General features: G+C 40.5%; 1 protein-coding gene across 1 annotated transcript in view; it reads right to left on the bottom strand.

The window, feature by feature from the left end:
* IL13RA1 (interleukin 13 receptor subunit alpha 1) overlaps positions 1-26,188 on the bottom strand; it is a 109,902-nt gene that overhangs the window by 32,075 nt on the left and 51,639 nt on the right. Inside the window, exons 6-10 of the mRNA XM_012934045.2 lie at positions 23,514-23,665; positions 10,954-11,001; positions 10,592-10,724; positions 7,877-7,973; positions 5,088-5,172 (exon numbers count right to left, since the gene is read on the bottom strand). Coding sequence (XP_012789499.1) covers positions 5,088-5,172; positions 7,877-7,973; positions 10,592-10,724; positions 10,954-11,001; positions 23,514-23,665 — 515 coding nt within the window. The remainder of the gene's footprint in view (positions 1-5,087; positions 5,173-7,876; positions 7,974-10,591; positions 10,725-10,953; positions 11,002-23,513; positions 23,666-26,188) is intronic.

Here is a 26,188-nt window from a genome sequence, read left to right as displayed (position 1 = left end):
CCAGCAACCATCATCTAAAAGCAATGAGGAATTTCCCCCTTAGACTGAGACTCAGTCACTTAGAGATTCAGTGGCTTCTAATTTTGTTCCTGCAGTGACCTTCCTTTGGGCTAGTCCTGGAGAAGTTTCTCTCTGGTTCCTCAGTGTCCCCAACTTGAAAGTGAGGAGGTAGGATGAGAATCTAGACTTTTATTTTTGGGACTTTTTGTTTTATTTTGGCTTTGTGTGTGTGGGGGGGGGGGTTGCTTGTTTTTCTGGTGAAACAAGATAGTTTTGATTGAAACTTATTTAGAAAAATGTAAGAGGAGTGAAAAAGAGAAGTATATGTTCAAAGAAGAACACAGGCTTCTCCAGAGTGGAAATAAGCAAGCAAAGTAGCATAGAGACAAGTAACTACGATATGTGTTCATGGGAAAATATGGAAATCTAGATTTTTGAACATTTTAAATTAAATACTTAAACATATAAACATCCACCTCACTGGATAACCTCTGGGGCCATATTCATTCTCCAATGCATTGCTTCAATAAGTTAAAGGTTAGGTTTTCTGTGGCCTATATAGTTCAATTTGGGAGGATTGCTGTCACATAGAAAAAGATTCTTTGGTTTAAAAGCAGAGATGAATATTTGTTCTATTACCCTTGCCCCTGGCTGGTACTTTATTATACTTTTCGTTTTAAAACCTGATTTTATTTAATGGTCTGCAACCACCACAAACAAAAACATTTTATGCTTTTAGTCGCCTGTCATGTCATTGTCGCCCCCTCACTAAATTAGAGAATTATCTGATTCATCGGGACAACCTATTATCCTCTAGACAGCAAATTGGAAAAAAGCAATTTCCCCATCTCTGGGAAAGATAATTGATCTGATTTTGCTGTCGATGTTACCGTCTTTTACGTTATGACCCAGGCTGAAAACCTTGAGGTTATTTTCCTCTGGACCCACTCCCCTCTTTTACCACCCACACTGAGTCACCAACTCCTAATGAGTTTCCTTTAATAACGTCTCTTGCATCAATCTCCTCATACCACCTAAGATCAAATCCCTATTGCCTCTCAGACCTTCATGACAACAGTATTCTTTTTTCCCTTAATGACTGTACAGGGTTTCTTTTTTATTATAAGAGTAATATGGGCTTATTAGAGGCAATTTGGAAAATTTTCAGAAAGGTAGAGCGTATCAATTATATGCAATCACTCTGCCCAGAGAGAATAATTTTCTTCCACTCATTGTTCTAGTTTCAGGCTACTACTTTTTTGAAAACTAGGATTATAATAGACTACACAGCTATATGTCTTTTACTTTCATGTCCTGAGCATTTAGCTATGACAATAAATTCTTTAATAACCTGAAATTACTTTCCTTCCATCCCTTCTTCCCTCTTAGTTTTTTTGGAGGGGGGAGTTAAGGATCAAAATTTGGATTTTAGACTTGAACTCTATCACTTAGGTACATACTTAGTCCCAAATCCAAGAAGATAACTTCTTAGAAACAAATTCTGAACCAGTATGGAATTAATTGGTTTCTAATTGTTAATGTTGCAACAAATGCTACATTGACCATCCTTGTGCCACAATTGGATTATGTAATTACAACAGAATCCTGAAATTTTAATTATGGGGTGAGAGATTCTTCTTCCGCTTTACTGAACTGCCTTCCAGAAAAATATATATGCCATTATACTGACTCACCAGCTGGGTATACAGAATTCCAGTTTCCCTATCCACTTGTTTACTCTGGACATTAAAACAGCTTTGATTAGTTTTGTTTTTAGGCTCACCCAGAGGTGCTTGGGAATGATTCCTGTCTCTTTGCTCAGGAATCACTGCTAGCGGGGCTGGGGGACCATATGGGATACCAGGGTTCAACCCAGGGTCAACTGTGAGCAAGGCAAGAGCCCTAACCACTGTACTATCAGTCAAGCCCTGTTCCGAAGGTTATTTGCTTTACAGCTCCCTGTAGTACTGCCAGGGGTGACCCCTGAGAAAGAGGCAGGAGAACCCTCTGAGCACCACTGGTATGGCACACAGAACACCAAAAATTTACCATCTCAATACCTTTCCATATAAGCATAGCTACAAAATGACTCTCAACTTTTCCCCCAGAACTCCCACTCCCCAGCCTGCTATTTCTAACACAAAAGCTCTTAGAGGCTGATAAGGCTTCTGATGATACGCAGCCTTGTCCTTAAAGTGAGAACTCAAGAGTAAGTCCTGTGTCCAATATCACCTTTCTGTCCACGGATGTTGTGAATGTAGTGGTGACTGAACCTCCCTTATAAAGTGGTCCAAACAGCAGCTACACTTCAAGGAGGTTATAAAGATTCAATAAAGAACATACAAAAAGCACTTTCCACCCTTTCTGGCACAGAGCAAACTTCCATTAAGAAGTCTGAGTAGCAGGGGGAGCAGTTACACAATTTTCAACCTGCAGCAGCAACTGACAGGACAAGTGGAAGAAAGCAAATGACAGAACTAACCTGAAGGACAATATTCTTTTTTTTAATTTATTTATTTTTAATTAGTGAATCACCGTGAGGGTACAGTTACAGATTTATACACTTTTGTGCTTATGCTTCCCTCATACAAAGTTCGGGAACCCATCCCTTCACCAGTGCCCATTCTCCACCACCAGTAAACCCAGCATCCCTCCCACCCTCCCCAGTCCCGTCTCCCCCACCCCACCCTGCCACTGTGGCAGGGCATTCCTGAAGGACAATATTCTATAGCAGTGATTTACAGAGTGTGGTTCACAGACTCTCATGCTGGGCTAGGAATCACCCATGAGATTCTTAAACATGGAAAGTTCTGAAACCAATCCCAATTCTGTAAGATCAGAATTTCTGGAGAAAGGGCCCAGAAATCTACTCATACAAGTACTCGTTGTGTTAATGGGTCTGATGGGCCTGGAGGGTCTGATCTCTCATCAGGCAGCTGCTTTCTTGTCCACCCTGCTTACTGGTGCTCTAAATCTCAGGACCTGAGTCCAGATGAATTCTCAGAGAAACATGTCAGCCTCCTGTCTTGCCTTCCTGTCCTAGCCACGAATCATCACGACCACTGTGAGCCTTTTGTGATTACAAGAACCTTTTCGAGAGTAAAGATAAATGTCAAGTATTAGCAACAGTATCACTGATCACTAACACTTATTAAGCACTTCTAATGTGGCAGGCATAGGCTGAAGTTTTGATTTATTCAATGAATTTCACCCATAGAAAAATCCACTGGGACAGGGGTGACCATAACTTTTACTTTATGAAGGGGGAAATCTGAGGCACAGAAAGATTCCAGAAGTTTTTTTCAGCCAAAAAAGGTGCTGAGGGCCAAAGAGATATTATGCCAAGCAGGGCACTTGCCTGGCAGATAACCATTCTGTGTTTGATCCCTAGCACCCTATGTGGTCTTCTGAGCAGCTCCAGGAGTGATCCCTGAGCACATAGCCAGGAATAATCCCTGAGCCCTAATGGGGTGTGGCCCCAAAACAAAAAAATGGTGCTAAGAGACCCAGCAGAGATTCAAATCCAGACAACCTGCCTCAAGAGCCCAGGCCACTGGTCACTGAGCTGTATCCTTTCCTCAGCCAATTTTTATTCATTTAAAACACATCCAATAATATTGCTATTTATGTCATTTAGTATCTCCCTCGATAGCATAGCGGGTAGGACATAAGCCTTGCACGCGGCCAACCTGGGTTCGATTCCTCCGCCCCTCTCGAAGAGCCTGGCAAGCTACCGAGAGTATCCCGCCCACACAGCAGAGCCTGGCAAGCTACTCGCGGCGTATTTGATATGCCAAAAACAGTAACAAGTCTCACAATGGAGACATTACTGGTGCCCGCTCGAGCAAATCGATGAACAATGGGACGACAGTGCTACAGTGCCACAGTGTCTTCCTCATCTTACTTGAGTGAAATGTATTTGTCTCTGTTGCTCCCACCAGGTCACAGGTTTTCCACAGACAGATTCTAGCCTGAGAGTCTGCTTACAAACTATGCTATCTCAGTGCTGTTTGGCTCCTACTTCCATGTCTTTGGCCACTCACCTTCCACGCAACCGCTGGCACAAGGCCAATTTCAACTGTTTATCTTCTCCTTGAAGTGTGAAAGAATCAGACTACTTTGCATGTTCAAATTAAATATGTTCCCTGCCCAGGAGAGATTTACAAAGCCAAGTGATAGGAAATGAGCAAACATCCTTGGGACTTCCTTCCTGGCCTGAGACATTTCATTATTTTTATGACTTTTATACTTCAGGTTATGGTTACAGTAATATTAACTTTTATGGCTTTGAGGTATGGTTACTGTATCTCACCACAACCAAAGTGCCTACGACCTTCCACCATAGTCCCTCTTGTCACCTCCAGTTCACTTCACCCAAACCCCTGCTCACACACCTTCCCCTATCTACTTGCTAATTTGAGTTCTGTGATCCAAGGCCAAGGGTTTGTCATCGTTCAATGCCTCCTATCCCCTTGTTTCATGATATGACATTTAAAATCAGCTCTTCCTGACCCCGTTAGATAAACTGTGGCTTAAAAGAACCCATTTTGCAATGAGAATGGCATATACTATGTCATGGGTGAACCTTAAAAACCATACTGAGTGAAAGCCAGATACCCAGGGGTAATATTTGGTAAAATTTAGGTTCCTAGTCAGGTGAGATACCTAAATGGCCAAATTCATGGAGACAGAAAGTAGAAGAGGGACATAAGAACTAATTGTTTTACTAAACAATATGCCTCTCATGGAGCCTGGCTGGTGGTCACGGGGAACTTTGGAACACTGGTAGAGGGAAGTTGACACTGGCGGTAGGACTGGTGTTAGGACATTGTACATCGGAAAGTCTGCTATGAATAACAAAGCAAATCATAGTGCTTTAATATTAATAAAAATAAATTACTATTTTATGGACATAATTTTTATTTGAGATGACAAAAAATGTTCTGGAAATAGTGATGAGAGTTGCACGACATGGTAAATACATGTAATGCCATTGAACTGCACATAAAAAATAGCTACTTTTCTGACCTACCCTAAATTTTAAAAATACCATAAGCAATTCTGAATATCATGAAGTCAGCACTTACCAGGGTATCATCATTCTGGTCTCCAAACATCTCTTTAAAAATCTTCCCAGGGTCAGGAATTGGAGGGAATATGAAGATCTTGAGCCTTAAAAAAAAGAGACATGTGTGAGGGAAACTCCCAGCCTGGCCACATTCTCCTTAAGTACATCCATATTTAAAGCTAGCCAGGTGGTAGGGGGTTTCTGGAAAGATAGCACAAAGCAAGTGAAGCACATGCTTCTCACTGAGACTCCTCAAGTTATACGACCATCCCAACTCCTTCCCAGAACCACCAGTTGTAGCCCTAGTGGCTCTTTGTCACAGCAGCACAATATAACTAGCCTTGCACCCCGGGGTCAAGTAACACCAGAGTGGTCCTGGTCCCAGGCCCTGACACAAAAATAAGTACATTAATAAATATCAATTCCTTGCCAACAGGATGTGGCCTCACTAACCTCTACAACCTCATTTGCTATTGTTCTCCCCCTTGCACACTGTATTCCACAAGACTCACTAAGTTCACCCAGTCTCAGGCCTTGCATATGCTGCTTTCCTAATCTATAATGCTCTTGTTTCAAAGGGCTCACTCCTTTACTTTGAATCTCTCCTCAAATGTCACTTTCTTAGAGGGCAAACTATGGAGAATAAGCCTATCACTTTCTCACCTAACTCTCCACCTATCTCAACTTATTAATTTAACTACTTCCTTATACAAAACTATAGTGATCTTTACATATACAACATATTGAATGTATGCAGGTATGAATGTATATATCCTCTTGGGTAAGGTTGACTTTTGCCCTGGTCCTGGTGGTGAAATCAGCAATTAAGGCAATGCCTGGTACTTCAAAAGACATATAATCCACTTCTGTGCCTTTAGTTTTGAATGGATATGGAAGCACTGATAAAATATTGGCTCTGGACGCAGCTTCACAGTCACATTTCAATTTGGGTACTTATTGAACAGCAAATAACACATGAGATAAATCCTCATGGTGAGCTAAAGAAAGTAAAACAGTCTAAAGGAATGGGTCCCACGTATTATAGACAACTTGGTAGCATTCTCTTCTCTACAGCTTTTTTGGGGGTGGGGGGAATGGGGTAGTGCTCAGAGGACTGCGTGTTGAAATGAACCCAGGTTTCTCACATACAGAACACAGTCTCCAGCCTTTTGAATCGTATTCCCATCCACTCTTTCCTACCATTTTAAGTAGCAATATCCTTAGCATTATACTAGACAAGCCACCTAATGAGCAATGGTCCCCATTTCTAATACTTCATTCCAAGCGCTACCAGATATTGTTGATAAATTAGGCATTGGAAAAAGTAGAGTGAACCTAAAGCCTATTGGCAATTCTACACATGTGGCAAGAGAATAATGGTTGCGCAGAGCCCTGAGAAAATAATCCAAGTTTCCTCTTCATAAAAATGGACTCAGTAAGGGCCGGAGAGATAGTACAGTGGGTAGGGCACTTGCCTTGCACGCAGCCTAACAAGGTTCAATCCCTAGCACCAAACATGGTTTCCGGAGCCAGCCAGGTGTGATCCCTGAACACTGGCCAAGAGTAACCAGTAAACACCATGGTGTGACCCCAAAACAAAAACAAAATAAACATAGTAGTACTCTTTGCCATGTCACATACCCAAAGTCCTTGAAAGAATATCTCTAACAAGGAAATATATAGTACAGTGGGCAGAGTGCTTGCCTTGTACAAGGCTGACCTGAGTTCAATCCCTGGCACCCCATATGGTCTCCTGAGCTCTGCCATGAGTGATCCTTGTGCACAGAGCCAGGATAAAGTCCTCAGCATCCCGGTTATGGTCCCCAAATAGAAATAAATAATAAAATAAAATATTTTAAAACCCCCTCTAAGGGGCAGGCCAAGTTCCCACCTTGCTAGAGCCCTGGAAACCACACTCACACCCCAACAGCTGCTACCATTCCTATGGCCAGAACCTATGGCCTCATAACTGAGCTCTGCAGAGACACCCAAGTGCATAAAATTTTAGATACACCGTGGGTAGAGCATGGGAGTGGCTTTTCCTGAGAACTACGAACCTTTTCAGAGTGGTGGTGAGTGACCTCCCCCCAGCACCACCCCTGTACTTCCTAAAGCCCCAGCAGCCAGACCCACATTTCATTAGCACTTCCATGTAAGCTCACTGCCCAGTTAAATATTCTGGATTTTCTGGAGCACAAGGCTGCATTTGCGGCCATGTGACATCCCCAAACTCTACAATACTAACATCCCAGTAAGAGTACAACAGTACAACGGATTGTATGGGAATGTAATGTATATTATTACATTATATACATTAGGAAGCCTAAGAAGCTCGATTAACAAAATCATTAACACTTTTTAATGAAATGAGAAGGCTCAACTGGCAACAACATCGTAGTAAATTCTCACACGTAGAATTAATGTCTCCATGGTGAGATACAACAATTTTCACAAATTTTCTTTGACTTAAGTATTCTTCGAAAACTTCATTAGCCATTTAGTAATAGGCAATAAAAAATAAATTGTTTTGGTCCTGCTTTGGGGGGAGGCTTTAGGGGTGGTTGGGGAAATATAGACAATGGTGGAGGGAAAGTCACATGAGTGGCGGGATTTGGGTTAGATTATTTCATGCCTGTAACAAATGCATCATAAACAAGTTTGTAAAGCATGATGTTTAAATAAAGTGGGCAGGGGTAAGTTGTGAATAATACCTCTAGTACACCAAGAAAACTTCCAACATGCAGAAAGTTTAATAACCATAGCAATGGCTAGCAGAAATGAAGAGATCTGCTTGGGCAGCTGTTTTACCTTTTAAGATAGAGTAGGAGGATTATGATTGTAGCTGCAACGATGACAGGAATGATGAGTAACATGGCTATGTACAGAGTGGTCTTGGCATTCTCACCTGAAAAATGGGAAGCACACCGAAAAGCATGAGAAACATAAGAAATAAAATCCTTTTAGAACTAAATGAAGCAATTGTTTTATCACACTACTAAAATGGCAGGCATTTCTGCTCTCTGCCCCAACCTATTTTCTAAAACTCTTTAAGGATCTTATAGTCTGTCACCTTAATAGAAAAAGAATCAAAATCCCTGCTTGGGTAGCTAACATCCAAAGGATGAATAAACACTTAATGGATGACCTGAATCCAGGTAATCTTAACAGGTTTCAGATGCTATTAACTAAGACATAATACCTGTTAAATACATCCACTCATGAAGAATGACTCTTTTATTGGTCACTTGCAATATTAGAATACCTAAAATACCAACCACCATCAGTACTCTTTCATTTTTTTTTAATTTTTTTTTTTGCTTTTTGGGTCACACCCAGCGATGCTCAGGGGCTACTCCTGGCTTTGCACTCAGGAATTACTCCTGGCAGTGCTTGGGGGACCATATGGGATGCCGGGGATCGAACCCGGGTCGGCCGAGTACAAGACAAATGCCCTACCCGCTGTGCTATCGCTCCGGCCTAGTACTCTTTTTTTTTTTTAAACTTTAGACATCCTGATTTGTAATACTTTTCATGATAGGGCTTCATGCATATGATATTCTAACACCCCATCCTCCACCAAGTGTCTGGTTACCTCTCTCATGGTCTCAATGGCTCCCCAAAATCTTTAATACTCCATGGTTTAAGACTCCATCACCACAATTTCTGTAATCTCTGCTATTTTATATTTTGGAAGGAACATACCCAGTGAATCTCAGGGTTTCCCCCTGGCTCTGTCCTCAGGGGTTATTCCTGGTGGTGTTGGGGAACCATATGGGTGTCAGGGATCAGACTGGGGTCAGCCATACGCAAGGCAAGCACCTTTACCCCTATCTTTCAGCCCTCCAGCTTCTATTCTTTTAAGAGTTTCAACCATTGAAACTAATGACTAACCTGAACTAGGATGACTTCATCTTAATTACAAATGCAAAATCTATCTTTTCCAATAAGGTCACATTCATGCATCCTGAGGAGTTGAGACATACAACAAATGTTTTGTGGGAGATACTATCTGACCTACAGATAGACTCCACCCCACAGCTGAGGAGAAATTAAGGCTTTTCAATAACCACATGAATAAGTTTGCCCGTGAATTCTTTAACTCCAGTCAAAACTTCAGATGAGAATACATTAGCAGTAAACAACCTGACTGTCACCACGTGAAGGAACTTTTGCCAATGGTACCTAAGCTGTGCCCAGATTCCTAAGCCACAAAAAAAGCTAAATGATAGTTGTGGGATTTCTCTTCTTTTTTTCAGAAGGGAGGCCACACCCAGCAGTGTTCAGGCATTATGCTTTACAAAGATCAATAAATAGGGCCACACTTGGCAGTGTTAAATGTTGTGTGTTACAGGGGGTTACGGGGGGAGCATGTGGGGCCAAGATGGACCTCAAGGCCTCACAATTGCAAGACCTGTGCTCTACTAATGAAGCCACATTCCCAAACACATAAATGTGTTTTTAGGCCACTAAACTTTTTGGTAACTGCTTGTTTAACAGTAAAGAATTAATACAACCAGGCATGTTTTACCTCTCTTGTGTAATCTCTCTTTCTTTTTGCTTGTTTTTACTTTTTATTCAGGGAATTAATTCTGTTAACAGTCTTTCCCTCTGCTAGAGAGCTGTTAGAAAGTTATTAGGTGTATCAAATTTGTGCCATGGGGAGACACACACACAAATGGTAGCCTGTTCCTTATCCTATGTGCCAATTCATCACATATTCAAATTCCATAATGATTGACTTGCTTCAGTAAAGGCTTCTCCCTGGATTTTGAGATTCCTCAACAGTGTGAATAATCTTTCAAAACTATATTCCAGTCTTACAATGCACTTCCTGCAATGCATTGCCCATAATGAAACACTATAGACTTCTGATCTGAACAGATCACTGTACATCAGCCTAAATCACTCATTTGTTATGAGCACTGCATTATCATTGTTGCTCAAAACTGCATATGCCTTGGAAAAATATGAAGAATTTGAACACAGAGTCACATTTGGCTTGCATATAATTAAATAAAACACATCATATCCTCAAAGCACAGGATTTTCCAAACTTCTGCTAGAGACAGGCAGACACCTTGATCAGTCTCTTCCTCAACAAATAAAACTGTTTCTGTGCTTTCTTTCAAACTGAGAGATACAGGTTTATCTCTGTTAACTGTCATCCAGATCATGGTTCTACTCTTAGTTCTGTCACTATCACATAGGACAGTTCTCCAGCATGATACAATCAGCAGATTTCATCAAACTTGCCTTCTATATTTTTGTTTACTATTAATAAAGAAGATAGAACAAAAAAGACGGTAACACGATTTGATTGCAGGTTTGCAAAGAGCTGTATAAAGGAAATGAATCTGGAGTAATTTTACAGTAATCAAACAGAAAAAGTATCTGAATTCCAAGTATTCTCTGGCTGATATCAAGAATGTAAATCTAAAGGTTCTTTCTCTCCATCTATTTTCAGCATCAGTTTTGTTTCTAAGAATCAGGGATTTAAATTTTAATGAAATCCTGCTCTCTTACCTATATGCATTGCTTGGCTCCAATTACTCCAGAGCTTGTCATCTTCATAGCATAACTTACTTGTTTTAGCTCTTACTCTCACTGTGTTCAAAGTATCAGGAAAAATGGCGGGGATCATGAAACAAATTGTACCCTTAGACATAAAATAAAAATACACAAGGAATATTAACACTTTATTCTCTGTTTCTGTAAATTGTGCATATGATTACGGACTGTAATCCAAGTGAACCTACCAACTTCTAAAAGAAAAATTGGCAATAACCTACAAAACAAAGGATTTTTTCAAGCAATTAAGAATCTATTAATCTCTCCCCCACCCTCAAGTACTCAATGAGTTGAAGCCCAAAGTTGAATTTACTGACCTCCATGTTTTCCCCAAATTCTGAATTCTGACATTTGGCCTCTTCAACCTTAAAACATATATTAAAAAGAATCAGTTAAAATGTGTAAATAACCATGTATTTACATCAGTTAACCATGTATAACAAGATTCCCTTTGTTCTCATTACAAGAACACCTTTTTAATCACTGTAAGTGGAAAAAGTGGGCTTTAAAAAATTGGTTCTGTCCCCTTTGCGGTAGCAAGGCGACCACCACCTTTCAGAGCCAAATGGACAGAGAGGTAGGAGCTTGCAGTGATGGGGAATGCAGGAAATCTCACAATGTGGGGGCGGATTCAGCCCTGCTCCCCATCCAAACGAGACCCCAAGCGGTCGCCCATGAATGTCTCCTCCACTCCTGAACAGCCTTGATCCCAGAGGCACACAAACCAATCTTGGAACGCAGTGGCTGGTGGTAGAAATACCTCTAGACTTAATAACTAAAATACCAGAATTCCAAAACCGTGCGGCCACTATTGTGGCTGTGTGACATCATATGCTCTTCATTATCAGCAATAGAAAACAAATTATCTAATGATGCCTTTTCAGCAGGTCTGATTGTTGGGGAAAAATTCCAAATATACTGGGATTCTTGGCGGTGGAACATGTGCACCGGTGAAGGGATGGGTGTTTGATCATTGTATGACTGAGACTTAAACCTGAAAGCTTTGTAACTGTTCTCACGGTGATTCAATATAAAAATTTAAAAAATAAAAATAAAAATTGGTTCTGGGTCAATTACAAAACCATATACAGAAAAATATAATATTGACCCTCTACTTCATACATTTTACAAAATCAATTTCAGATGGATTGCATATTTACATGTTAAATTTAATATAAATAAGTAAACTGTACATACAGAAATATTTCTAAATAAAATATCAGGGAACATTGTCACAATCTTAAAGAAGAAAATATTTTTAGGCAGGACTAAATATTAAACATACAGGAAACAGTTTATAAAACTACCTACAATAAAATTTTAAAATTGTTTTGTTCACTGAGTAATAGCCTATTGATGGAAATAAAAAGGCAATGCACAGGGAAGTAGATATTTCCAATTTCTGATAAAAGACTTATTAATGTATATATAATACATTTAATATACACATATATTCACAAATTATACACATACATATACACAATTAGTAAGCAGAGCAGACTCCCCAAATAGAAAACTCACAGAAAACTTGAACAGACATTTCAATAAAGGATATTCCAATTGCTTGCAAATATATTAAAAAGTGTTCAACTTCACGGATCAGGATGATGACTTAAAGGACTCGAGTGCATGCTTATATGCATGAGTTCCTGAGTTCAATTCCCATCCCTTCATGGAGTATCACTGACCATGGTGCTGGAAGTCCACAGTTCCACTGTGTTCGTACCACTAGGCCCAAACATTAACCCATCAAGCTAATTGAGTATCACCCTGTCTCATTCCAGCACTTCTTGGGAACACCCACCCAAAAATGCTCTAATTCATTAGTCATCAGGGAAACACAAATTACATACACAAGCTAACACTATACATACATACCAGACAATCCCAAGTGTTAGAAAAGCTATGAGGTATTTAGTACTCTCCACTTCTGCTCTCAAAGAGGAAAACTGGAACAACCAATTGCAAGAACTACTGTGTTACTAGAAAGAATTACTTGCAACCCTATGACTCACATATGCCTAACAGAAGCGTTCATATATGTGCACCAAGACGTAGTCTGCAAGCGCTCATTAAAACTCTATTCATAAAACTCCAAGCTGGAAACTTTCCAAATATCCGTCAATGGGAGGAAGGCTCAATCCAATGTTGTATACTGGTACTATACAATAAAGGCAAAGGAAATGAACCATCTACAAATACAAACAACAGTGTAAGTTACTCTGGACAACCCAACATTAAGGAAGAAAAAGACATACTCCAAGAAGTAGTTCAGTACAATTTCATTTTTCTGAAGTTTGAAAACAAGCATTAAAAATAATCTCAGGATTTGGGGCTGGAGCAATAGCACAGCGGGTAGGGCGTTTGCCTTGCATGCGGCCAACCCGGGTTCGATTCCCAGCATCCCATATGGTCCCCTGAGCACTGCCAGGGGTGATTCCTGAGTGCAGAGCCAGTAGTAACCTCTGTGCATTGCCAGGTGTGACCCAAAAAGAAAAAAAAAAAAATCTCAGGATTAGAATTCAGGGTAGGAGTTACTCTTTGGGAAAGCAGTGAGCAACAGGGGTTATGAGGGACTTGGGGGGGATCACATAAGTCAAAGGGTGTATATGAAAGATGTTTGTGAAAAATCATTACACTATAAATTATGACTTGAACATTTTATCTAGAGCATTATTTTACATAAAAAGAAAGTTTACAATGAATGCCCAAAGATAATGGAAACAAAGAACATGAGAACTGGTCTTCAGTAGGAAATATGCCACATGGTAGCTTGGGGAACAAGAGAGAGAGGGGGTTACAACTTGGTAGACAAAAAGTTTTGACAAGGAGAAGGGGATGCTGAAGGGTAGTAAAGTGCTATGAATTAAACCCGATGAGTCAAATTACTATAAACCACAGTGCAAAAACTTAGTTAAAATTGTACTCACAGAGGCAGACTGGTAGGTGGGAGAAAAACGGGAGGTGGGGGGAGCATTAGTGGAGGGAAGTGGACACTGGTGAAGAGATAAGTTTTGAAACCTCGTAAGCCCGAAGGCTTTGTAACTTCACAATTACAAAATTAAATTAAATTTTAAAAAAAGAAAGATTTTTAAGCTCAATAAAAGGGCCAGACAGCTCAATGGACTGAACACATGCTTTGTATGCAGGAGGTCTTGGTTCAATCCCCAGTTCTTCATGATCCCAGAGTACCTATAGGAGTAACCCCCCATCCAGCACCACTGGATTTGAATCAAAAGCAAAAAAGGAGGTACCAGAATCTCTTAATGAGAATATGAAGTAGCTAAAACAACTAAGTTAGAGAAATGAAAATCTTATGCAAAATTCCCCACCATGTAAGTTAAGTCATTTGCTGCCTAATGTGAATATAATAATCAGTTCCTATGAAGAAAATGTCTCATACTTGGAGTTTTAAAAATCAAGATGCAGTGCTGCGATGAACATATAAGTGCAGATGTCATTTCTACTATATACTTTTGCTTCTCCAGGATATATTCCCAGAAGTGGTATTGCTGGGTCAAATGGGAGCTCAATTTCTAATTTTTTGAGAAGCGTCCATATCGTTTTCCAAAAGGAATGAAGCAGTCGGCATTCCCACCAACAGTGTAGAAGAGTTTACAATAAACAGAATCTGGAAAAAAACCCGAGTGCCCGAGAACAGATGACTGGTTAAAAAAACTTTGGTACATCTATACAATGGAATACTATGCAGCTGTTAGAAAAGATGAAGTCATGAACTTTGCATATAAGTGGATCAACGTGGAAAGTATCATGCTAAGTGAAATGAGTCAGAAAGAGAGAGATAGACATAGAAAGATTGTGCTCATCTGTGGAATATAAAATAACAGAGTAGGAGACTAACACCTAAGAATAGTAGAAATAAGTACCAGGAGGTTGGCTCCATGGCTTGGAATCCGGCCTCACATGCTGGGGGAAAAGGCAGTTCAGATAGAGAAAGAAACACCAAGTAAAATGTGGTTAGAGGACCCACTCGGGAAGGGAGATTTGTGCTGAAAGTAGACTATAGATTGAACACGATGGCCATTCAGTACCCCTATTGCAAACCACAACACCCAAAAGGAGAGAGAGAACAAAAGGGAATGCCCTGCCACAGAGGCGGGGTGGGGCAGGGAGGGGGTAATGGGATTGGGTGGTGGGAGGGATACTGGATTCATTGGTGGTGGAGAATGGACACTGGTGGAGGGATGGGTGCTTGAACATTGTATGAGGGAAACACAAGGACGAAAATGTGTAAATCTGTAACTATACCCTCACGGTGACTCACTAACTAAAAATAAATTTAATTAAAAAATATAACAATAAAATATAAAATTTTTTTCCTATGGCCAAAACAATTAACTTTATCTCTCAGCACTTTCTTCTGAGTTTCAATCTTTTGAAAGTTCTAGACTCTTTAGGCACAATTAAATAGCTGTCTAGACTAAAGAACTGAAAAAAAATCAAGATGCAGACTTTTTTGCTTAAGTACTTCTGGCAAACAGGTGCATAAAGATGCTCAATATTCTAATCAAAGAAAATGGTGAATGTCAAAACTCCAATGAGCTATATCACCTAACACTCACTAAAAATAGTGGAAAATACAAATGCCAAAGGACTGTGGTGAAAAGGTAACCTCTGTGTGCTGCTTTGCTTTGGGAACTTTTGGAAAAAGTATGCAGTTGCCTCAAAAAAATTTTTTTTAAAAAGGGGACCAGAGAGATCTAGAAGGGTTAAGATCCTTGCTTGCTTGCTTTGCATACTGACAACACTAGTTCAATCCCCAACAATGCGTATGGTCCCCTGAGTATAGCAATGTGCATCCTTGGAGGCCCCCAGAAACCACTGGGTATGTTCCAAGTATCACCAGCACTACAGAACCTTCAGCATCAGCAATACCACATCCTCAGTTCCTATTACTGACATACTGTACCAGTTGGCCAAGAATTGCTGGAATGTGTTCTGAACTTCCTGGGAGGTCCAACAAAAGTTTTTAATTAAAACTATAACAATTCTGGGGGGGAGAAAAAAATACTATAAGAATTCTACGACATAGAAATGTCACTTGTGGGTATTTATCCAAAGATAATGACATCAGGATCTCAAATTGATACCTGCCCTCCCATGTTAACTAAAGCAAATTTCATAATAGCTGGTACAAGAAAACCAGCAATTGATCAAACTAAAGAAAGAAAGACATGTGGGTAGATGTGGGATTTAAAGATATGCAGTAAGGGAGAGACAAATGCTGAAGTCAACAGAACTGGAGAGATGGACTACAGAATTGAGGTTAAAAGGGAGAGGGATTGAATAGGAAGGATCTTTGGGACCTTGGAGGAGTGAAATGGGTACTCTAGTGGTGGGTGTGTTGCTGATGAGATGTATGAAGCCATCATTAAATCACAGTAAATGTGATTAAATCACATGGTACATCACAGTACCTCAATAAAAATATTCTAATTAAAAATTTAAAGAGAAAGAAAGGTCAATTCTGCCATCTTTGGTAAAATGCATGCTTGAAAGATACTAGATGAAGTGAAATGAGTGAAAGGTAAAGGCCAATAGTATATGATCTTGCTTTTATGTGGGATCTAAAAAAGTTGAATTTGTAGAAACCCAAACTAGGATGGAGGTTGGCAGAGGCTGCAGGGTAGGAAAATGTGAAGATGTTGGTCAAAGGATAGAAATTTCCAGTTATGAGATCTGGAGAGATAAAAGTAGAGAGAGATTATGAGGATATTGTCTGCCACGGAGACAGGGGGAGGGTGGGAAAGGGGGTGTATACCTGGGATATCGGTGGTGGGGAATGTGCACTGGTGGAGGGATGGGTGTTTGATCATTGTGAAATTGTAACCCAAACATGAAAGCTTGTAACTATCTCATGGTGATTCAATAAAATAAAATTAAAAAAAAAAGATCTGGGGAGATAATAGCATGATGATTATAGTTTATAATTCTGTACTATTAAGATATATGGTAACTGCGTACATCAAAACCATAAATGCTAGCTAACACTACTGTAAGCACTGTAACACTGTAGCACCGTAGCATTGTCATCCCGTTGTTCATCGATTTGCTCGAGCGGACACCAGTAACATTTCCATTGTAAGACTTGTTACTGTTTTCGGCATATCAAGCACGCCACGGGTAGCTTGCCAGGCTCTGCCATCTGGGTGGGATACTCTCGGTAAAGCTTGTTGGGCTCTCCAAGAGGGATGGAGGAATTGAACCCAGGTCAGGTGCATGCAAGGGAAACGCCCTATCCACTGTGCTATGGCTCCAGCCCACTATTGTACGCATGTGACCAAAATAAATTCCAATCTAAAATGAAAAAAAATTCTGTTATTATATACTTGAAATTTATTGAGCATATATCTCAATAGTTCAAAAGTTCCCACCATATACAAATACAAATATTTCAATAGTTCCCACCATCTTAAAAAAAAGGAAGTTGTGGGGCCAGAGAGAAAGTACAGGGATTAAGACGCTTGTTGTGCAGGCTGCTGAGCCCAGTTTCGTTCTCTTCACTACATATGGTTGCCCCAGTAGGCCATACGGTCCACATATGCTCCTGCCCAGGGTCATTCCTGAGCACAGAGCAAGAGACAGCCCCTGAGCACTGCCAACTGTGACCCAACCTCTCCCATAAAGATAGCTTGCAAGGGGAGGGGTAGATTCATTAATTTCATTATAGTAATCATTTCATGATATTTATGTATATTAAATTAGCAAATTGGGGGTCAGAAAGATAGTATAGCAGGTAAGGTGCTTGCCTTGTACATACATGGCCAACCCAGGTTCAATCCCCAGCACCACGGAGGGTTACTAACATGGCCAGAAATGATCCCTGAGCACAGAGCCAGGAATAAGCCCTGAGCACAGCTGAGTAGAGACTAACCCCCCTCCAAAATAAACGAGAAAACAGCACATTGTGCACTTTAAAAACAGTCATATTTGGGGCCAGAAAGATAGTGCATTGGGCAGGGCACTTGCCTTGCATGCAGTTAACCAGGAATCATCCCATATGGTTTCCCAATCACTGCCAGGAGTGATCTCTGAATGGAGAACCAGGTGTAACCCCTCACCATCAATGGGTGTAGCCCCCAAACAAAATCTGAACAAAAAAGTCATATAGTAGGGGCTATCATGTAGTTCAGCAGTAGAGGTCATTCTCTGCATATAAAAGGCTCTGAGTTCAATCCCTGGTATTGCAAAAATAAGCGAAGAAATAAACAACGCATTTTACAACCTAAACAGGTACAATGTTTACTTGGAAAAACATGTCAACTTCTTTCAAAATGTTTAAATCTGGAACAAAACCAGAACACACAGTTATGAGTTCTGGCATTCCATGTTATTGACTTAGTGCCGTCTACCAGTACTTGGAAAGGGTTGACGGGCTATCCTATCAAGAGTTCACATGGGAAAAGCCACTTAGGGAATACAGTACCCTATTTCTACCAATTAAAATCAGAAGCTCTCTGGGGAACCACACGTATAAACAAGCCACTGGAGGATTCAATATGTACACTAATGTCTCCCCCCTTTGGAACCATCGCTCACATAAATTCACACACACATATATATATACGAATATACACATATAATATACATGCATATAATATATACATATATACGCATATATATACACAACAAAGTGAAATCATTGTTTCAGAGAAAAGTTCTGGGCCCTTACTCATATGTAAATCCCCTTGTGTGATTTACCAACTACTCAGATACCTTCAATGTGAATACACGAACACAAAGAATAAGAACACAAAGCTGGCAGGAGGTTTTTTTTTGTGGAGACCTAAAGGGATTGTCAAAAACAGCCATTTCTTACTTTTTCATGACCAAATTCTGGATACAGTCCTCATACATTGGCCCCAGTTCAGGTCTCAGTTCTCTCTCGCCCCCCTTCATTGGAACAGCACAAAGAAGTATTCTTCAAAAAGGTTTGCAACAAGAAAGCAAATCAGTATAACCAGCAGAATGCAAAATCAGTGAGAACACAAAACAAACAGATGCCATTCCCAGGGAGAAAGCAGCTGGTGAACATCTGTTCGGAAAGAGAATATGAAACTCAAGTGAATCAACAGAGTGCATTCTGAAAATCAGAGTTCTCATATGCACAGGCAAATTCCAGGGTATGCGTGTTTTCTTCAGTTTTAAAAGAAGGTAGCTCGATTTAACAAAAACTCATTCCTCAATGACTGTGCACATGGGTTTACACAAAGTTTCTTGGTCAAAGTTTAGGACATAGATGCCAACTTTAGTACTCCTACTTACTAGTTGTGTGCACTATAACAAGTCATTTAACTTCTCAATATTTTTCAAAGTTAAAATAAAACCTATTTTGAAGATTGTTATGAAATACTATATAATAAGTCCATAGAAGAGTATGGACTTCTTTTTGTAGCATATCCTAAGCACTTAATGAAGGCTACTACTATTAGGCAGAAGTACTGAGGTCATCCCCATTAAAGAATACAAGATTTGGGGATCAAGGAGATAGATCAAAGAAGTTAGAGTGCATACTTTGTAAGCAGGGACCCCAGGTTGAATCCTCAGCACCATGTTGACACTGGAACTCTGTGACAATGTGGTTTAACTCTTTGACTTTAAACTTTTGCTAAAATCTTAACTCTCATAACAAATGTGATCTTAGTGTCTGAGACTGAGTTTTACAATCCGTCAAATGAGAGGAAAATGACAGCATGGGCTGGAGAGATAGTATAGTGGATACAGTATTTGCCTTGCATGCAGCCAACTCTGGTTAGATCTCCGGGCATCATACATAGTCCCCCGAGCATCATCAGTAGTTATCCCTAAGCACAAAGCCAGAAGTAAACCCTAAGTGCAGCTGGATGTGATACACAAGCTCCACGAAAATTTTAAAGCACTATTTTTTAAATAACAGCACAAAATATTAATATAACTGGAAGGTATTATATTAAATAAGGTATGCCAGAAAAAGGATAAATACAGGACAGTATCACTTATATGTGGTAGTTAGAATAACTGGATGACAGAATGCAACAGTTTAAATGCCTAGATCACCCTTGGCCCCAAGTACAGGGAAGGGAAAGAAAGGAATTAGCTGTGGTCCGTGAGGGGAGAAGAGATATGTGAAAAGCAACAGGGATCAAGAGTCAAGGGCATTCAGGTGGTGTTAAGGATTGACAGAGCTAAATAAACAAACCAAAGAGGCAGCAAAACTGAAATTATGAGATCAAACTTTAACAACTGAACTGAAAATGGTACCTGTCAAGAAGGCAGGCTGGGGGTGTCGAGGGAACGTTGGAACATAGGTGGAGGGAAGTTGACACTGGAAGTTGGATCAGTGCTGCAACACTGCATGTCTAAACCCAACTATGAAAACTTTGTAAATAATGGCGCTTTAATAAATTAAATTATATACCACTCATCTATGGTATATAGAATAACAGAGTAGGAGACTAACACCCAAGAACTGTAGAAATAAGTACCAGGAGGTTGACTCCATGGCTTCGAGGCTGGCCTCACGTTCCGGGGAAAGGTCAACTCAGAGAAGCGATCACCAACTACATTGTAGTCGAAGGCCATGTGGGGGAAGGGAGTTGCGGGCTGAATGAGGGCTAGAGACTGAGCACAGCGGCCACTCAACACCTTTATTGCAAACCACAACAGCTAATTAGAGAGAGAAAACAGAAGGGAATGCCTTGCCACAGTGGCAGGGTGGGGTGGGGGGGAGATGGGATTGGGGAGGGTGGGAGGGACACTGGGTTTACGGGTGGTGGAGAATGGGCACTGGTGAAGGGATGGGTTCCCAAACTTTGTATGAGGGAAGTATAAGCACAAAAGTGTATAAATCTGTAACTGTACCCTCACGGTGATTCTCTAATTAAAAATAAATAAATTAAAAAAAATGTTGAACAAAAAATAAATAAATAAATAAATTAAAATTTAAAAAAAACATGAAAACAACAAAAAAATAACAGTACATAGTTCCTTGGATTTACGGCAAAGACATAATGAGATGATTCCAATAAATTGCTCATGAAAGGCCTAGTACATAATAGTTGCTCACCTCATGTCAGTGACAGGAAGAGCACAAAGTAAACACTCAACGGAGCTCATATTTATAATGTGGAGAAAAGGTTACACATGTGATCAGCATAAATAGCGAACAAAACTCAGTACTAAAAAAATAATGCAAGTAGCATATTTTAGGGTTTCAAAGAGACTGAGAGCAGTGAAGGCAGGAGAAGTCAAGTATATTTCAGCTTTCTGACACTCAAGTACATTTCACTTAGTGGCACTTCCAAGCCTCACCACCTCACCGATTAGAACTATTTGGTTTTTTTTTTCCTTCTGCCACACTGCACAGGGATACTGGTTTCTGAAAGGGATGATTATTCTATTTCAGAAAAGGGACTCATCTGAAAAGGAGCAGAAGAGCTCTGGTCATCTGTGCCCTAGATGCTCCCTCTGGAGTTATGGCCTGTCAACACTGGCTTATTTTAGTGAGGATTTTGGAGTTTCTGTGATGAGTTGAAACAACTGGACCATGGAATTTGCCCATCATCCTTTGTCATTCCTTTACAACCCAATATAAAACATTTGCTCTGTAACTTTAAAATGCAAATGACAGGTGACCCAGTGAGGAAGTGGCACCATCTCCTCGTTTTCTGGGTGCCACCTATGGATACTACACTATGCAGTGCTACAGTTGTCAATTTGCATAAAAAAAATTAAACCTGAGGTCGGGGAGATAGCACCAGGATCAGAGGCATATGTGTTGCATGTGTGGGAACCTGATTTGATCTTCAGCACCACAGAATTGACTGGTGTCACTCTGGAAGCTCCTAAGCACTGTCAGATATAGCCCTGGTGGTCTCTGGCACCATTGCATCATTGGGTCTTTGGGCCAGATTGGCTGAGAATCACTGGAAGTGACCCCAGGGCCCTCTTTGGGAACCCACCTCCAAAATTCAAATCTAATAAACAAAACTTCACTTTGCTTAAGGTCAAAACAAAAAATGCTTGTGACCTCTACCTGTACGTGTAACAACTGGCCTCGGACCCTAACGTTAGACCATTTTCTGATCATGTTATACCACCTTAACTGTGTATTTTTCTTTGGGGATGTGTTGCCACACCAGGTGATGCTGGGGGCAGAGCAGGTATGTGTGCGCATTCCAGGGATCAGACCCAAGACATCCATATTCCAGGCATGTGTTTTACCACTCAAGCCACATCCCTAGCCCCTCACTGCATGTTTTTCATTTGATTCCAAAGAGCATACCATATAAAAATAGGGCATGTTTTGACTAGTCCTATTAGACTACTTTAGTAGCCGCCAATCTCAAGAAAAGTGAATGACCATATCACAACCTCCAACCTGATCACATCCTCTCCTACTTAAATTTGCAAACACCATTTCACTTTTTGCCGATGCCACATACCAAGTCCATTCCTGCTTCATCAGTCTTTGTACTCACTGCTCCTCCACTCACAAATCTTCATGAAACTTCTACTCATCTTTCTCTTCTCATCTTCAATACCACCTCTTTGGATGACCTACCCTCCGTAATCACTCAGGTCCTCCCCTCCCATAACCCCTAATTTTCTTTATAGCAGTCATCTTCTGAAAGCCATTTATTCTTTTGCCTCAAGTTCTAGTATATCAGTTAAACGGAAAAGTATTGTTCATCAGGTGTCATGGGCCCAGACAGGGTTTATAGCACATGATAAACCAATAGTAAACATTTTTGAGCACTGTCACTGTCACTGTCATCCCATTGTTCATTGATTTACTCGAGCAGGCACCAGTAACCGTCTCCATTGTGGGACTTGTTGTTACTGTTTTTGGCATATTGAATACTCCACGGGTAGCTTCCCAGGCTCTGCCATGCAGGCGAGATAATAAACGACTTCATTCTATTTTTTTAATCACTGTGAGGTAGAGCATAACAAAGCTGTCCATGACTGGGTTTCCATCAAATAATATTCCCAACATCCATAATTTCCCAGCACCAGTGTAATTTCCCAGCACCAGTGTCCCCAGTTTCCCTTCCACCCCTCCAAGACACCCACCATCCCTGCCTGCCTCTATGGAAGGCACCTCTTCTCTCTCATTTTAGGCATTATGGTTTGCAATAGAGATGCAAATTTTTATATATATTCCTTTACCTACTTTCAACACCCAGTTCTTGTCCAGAGTGATTGATCATTTCGAACTAACTTTGTCATAATGGGCCCTCCTCTATATTAACTACCCTTCACTCCCCACACTTTTGTAGTAAATTTCCAACCACTGATCAGTCCTCCTGTCCCATTTTACCTGGCCTTAGATATTATTTTCATACTGATACTGTTATATATATATCCCACAAATAAAAGCAGTCATTCTATATCTGTTCCTATCCTACTGACTCATTTCACTCAGCATGACACTCTTCAGGTATCCATTTATAGCAAATTTCATGACCTCATTTTTTCTAACAATTATGTTAGAATTATGTTCTAATTCAATTATTAACTAACATACTAACTAACACAATTACGTTCCATTGTGTAGATGTACCATAGTTTCTTTATCCATTCATCTGTTCTCGGCACTTCAGACACTACAGTCTTATGAGGAATCCTCAAGCTTTCCATCATGCCAGATTTTAGACAAGAAGTTTCTTCATGATTGACAAAGCTACTCTAGTCCCAGAAGTTTATATTTAAATATTTAGTAAAACTGTGAATAACATAAGAGAGGTATATGGTAGATAAACTCAGATTTGCACCTGGTAGAATACTTTACTGCATTTCTATTTTTTTTCATGTTGCAAGAAATTTCAGTGAAAAGCAAATGCCCAAATAAAAACAACTGGAAAAAAAAACTTACAGATAAAATCTTGTGTCCATCAGGATGGCTGCTGTTGACTTCGACTTGATAAGATAAGCATCTGCTCAAAAATTTTGGTGGGTTCTCCCATTGCACATGCAAGTTGCCATTGTGGAAGAAAAGACTTTTAATTCGTGGAGGATCAGGTTTCACTGAAAATCAGAAATCCGAGAATACCAGTTAGCTCCCAGAGTTTATGTGATTTATACATATACACAAAAAGATAATGAAGATCACAAAGCAAAATTAAAATAGGGCTATGCTACCTCATCAGACCGAAAATTCTACATTTTTTAATTTTTAATTTTATATTATTATTGTTTTCTCTTTCCCTCCCTCTGTTGACATTGTTACTATGATGTGTAAGCCACACACACTCTTTGTGATGTTCACGGGTGTGGGTCTTCTTTACTTGTGGCATGCACACACTCTGGTTGGAGTACACATTTGTAGGATAACATAGCTTCCGATAGTTTAGGTTTATTGGGTTACTCCCATTACAGTGCTCCCATTCCTCTGTGTTTATTTGTAGCTTCTTTCTTAGTGTTCTGTTGACTTGTAAATATTGTTTTTCTCTTCTCCTTGAGTCCTTTGTATAGTTTATTCAGAGCAATGTCCTTTTTGTATAGACACAAGAAGAAAATATTATGCTTTTGTAACTTGGGACTTAATTGGCTTTAAATAATATTCATTCCCGGCCATCTGCTTTCTCCACTTAAGCCTCAGTTGCCCTCAGTTCCTAGTACCCCAAAAGCAGGGTCCCGACGAGGGACAGGACGGATCCAGGGCAAGCGGTGAGTTATGTGCTACCCTGGCATCGAGATGGGCCTGGACAAAGTGCCTAATTCTTAACTATAAGTTAAGAGCTTGATCATGGACAAATGCTGTCATGATCCAAAAGTAATGACGAGACTAGGACCCTGCTAGGGATAGGAAAGACTGATCTGGCCTGAGCGCTGTAGTCTGAGATCGAGATGGCCCCAGGAGAGCAATTCTATAAGCTTTAATGCATTTCTTATTGTGTGCATACAAAATGATTAATATTATGAATGCTTATATGTTTGCTGGAGGAGAGGAGAAACACACTCATGGGACTCTGCCCTTGGGTGGATCCTCCTGCTGAAAGAGAATCAGTCCTAGGAGAAGCATCCCCTGAGGGAAAAGAACTTTACTCCTATTGATGGTGACCACACCTATGTGTAAGCCCCAACCCCCTCACGCGGGGAGGTTTAACTAGGCTGTAAGAGTGGGTTGGGGGGCCAGATCCACGGATCCAGAGAGAGAGCCAGAACCAGGAGAGAAGCAGAGAGAGAGAATGAAATAAACTGATCGAGCAATCAGTTTGGCCTTCTTCCTTCCCTCGCCTGCCCTTGACTGACAGCCACACACAGCGGTTCCAGTTCACCGAACGTGGGCGGTGAGACAGCCGCTCAGAGAGCCCGTGAGTGCACACGCCCCTTGGCGAGCTTTAGTTTTTTACACTCATTTGGGTTGCTATAGTGCTCATGCATATGCTCACTCAGGATCACATTCCTCGGTGGGGTGTACCAAGAAATCACTTGCAACAACAGTGATCACAGACAGCTGAGCAGTTAAGATTACCACAGGTACACGTGCCAGCACAGGAGATCGAACATACAACCTCATGCTTATAAAGCAGACACTTTAGCTACTAAGACATCTCCTGAACCCAACAATTTCTGAGTACCTACAATAAATGTCAGAAAATTATTTTATTTTATTTGGTTTTGGGACCACACCAGGTGGTGCTCAGAGCTTACTCCTGGTCCGGTGCTCACGGAATCAGTCCTGGTGGGCTTAGGAGTATACAATAAATTTTCATTTTAATTATTATTTTAATTAAGGATAATTCAATTATAATTTAATTAAGTGATGTAATGGTGCCTCGTACCACTAGGGCCACCCAGGCATCCTTGGGGGCTTCTAGGGCAGCAACATATGAGCTTGGGTTCGCCATGTGGAAGGCAAGTGACTTCTCCGTTGTACATCTCTCTAGCACCAGAAATTTATTTTTAAATATTTAGTAAGCCTGTGAATAACATGAGAGAGGTGTTTGGTAGATAAACTCAGATTTGCACCCGGTAGAATATGAATAATGGGTAGTTAGGACACTCAGCTGTATTACAGAGAATAAAGAAAAGTGCTTTTGTCCATGATGTGCCTCCGTCCAGGTGACAATGGGTATCAAGGGACACCTGGTACAATGGGGTTCTCCAGCTGTCACTCACTTATGTCAGTCATAGAACAGAAGCATAACATTAGCCTAGAGTCAGCGAAATGGCTCGAAAGGCTGCAGTATATGCATTGCATGAAGGAGCCCCAGGTTCAATTCCCAGGACCCCACAGTCCTTCAAAAACTATCGAGTGACCCCTCAGACAAACATAGAATGATCACAGTCATTTGCAGGATATTAAAAATAATAATGGTGTGAGAATAATAATAGTATGAGAATAATACACAAAGACAGTAGGAATGAAAGCCAGAAGGACTGGTCCATGGTAGGAAGCTTGCCACAAGTTGTGGGACAGAGAAGGGACCACAATGACAATGATAGTTGGAAATGATCACTCTAGACAAGAACTGAATGCTGAAAAGAGGTAAAGTGGTATACATGGTAAGCTTTCAGTAACACTATTGCAAACAACAGTGCCTA

This window comes from Sorex araneus, chromosome X, assembly GCF_027595985.1.
Source record: "Sorex araneus isolate mSorAra2 chromosome X, mSorAra2.pri, whole genome shotgun sequence".
Classification (NCBI taxonomy): domain Eukaryota; kingdom Metazoa; phylum Chordata; class Mammalia; order Eulipotyphla; family Soricidae; genus Sorex; species Sorex araneus.
This window is presented reverse-complemented; position numbering and strand designations above follow the sequence as displayed.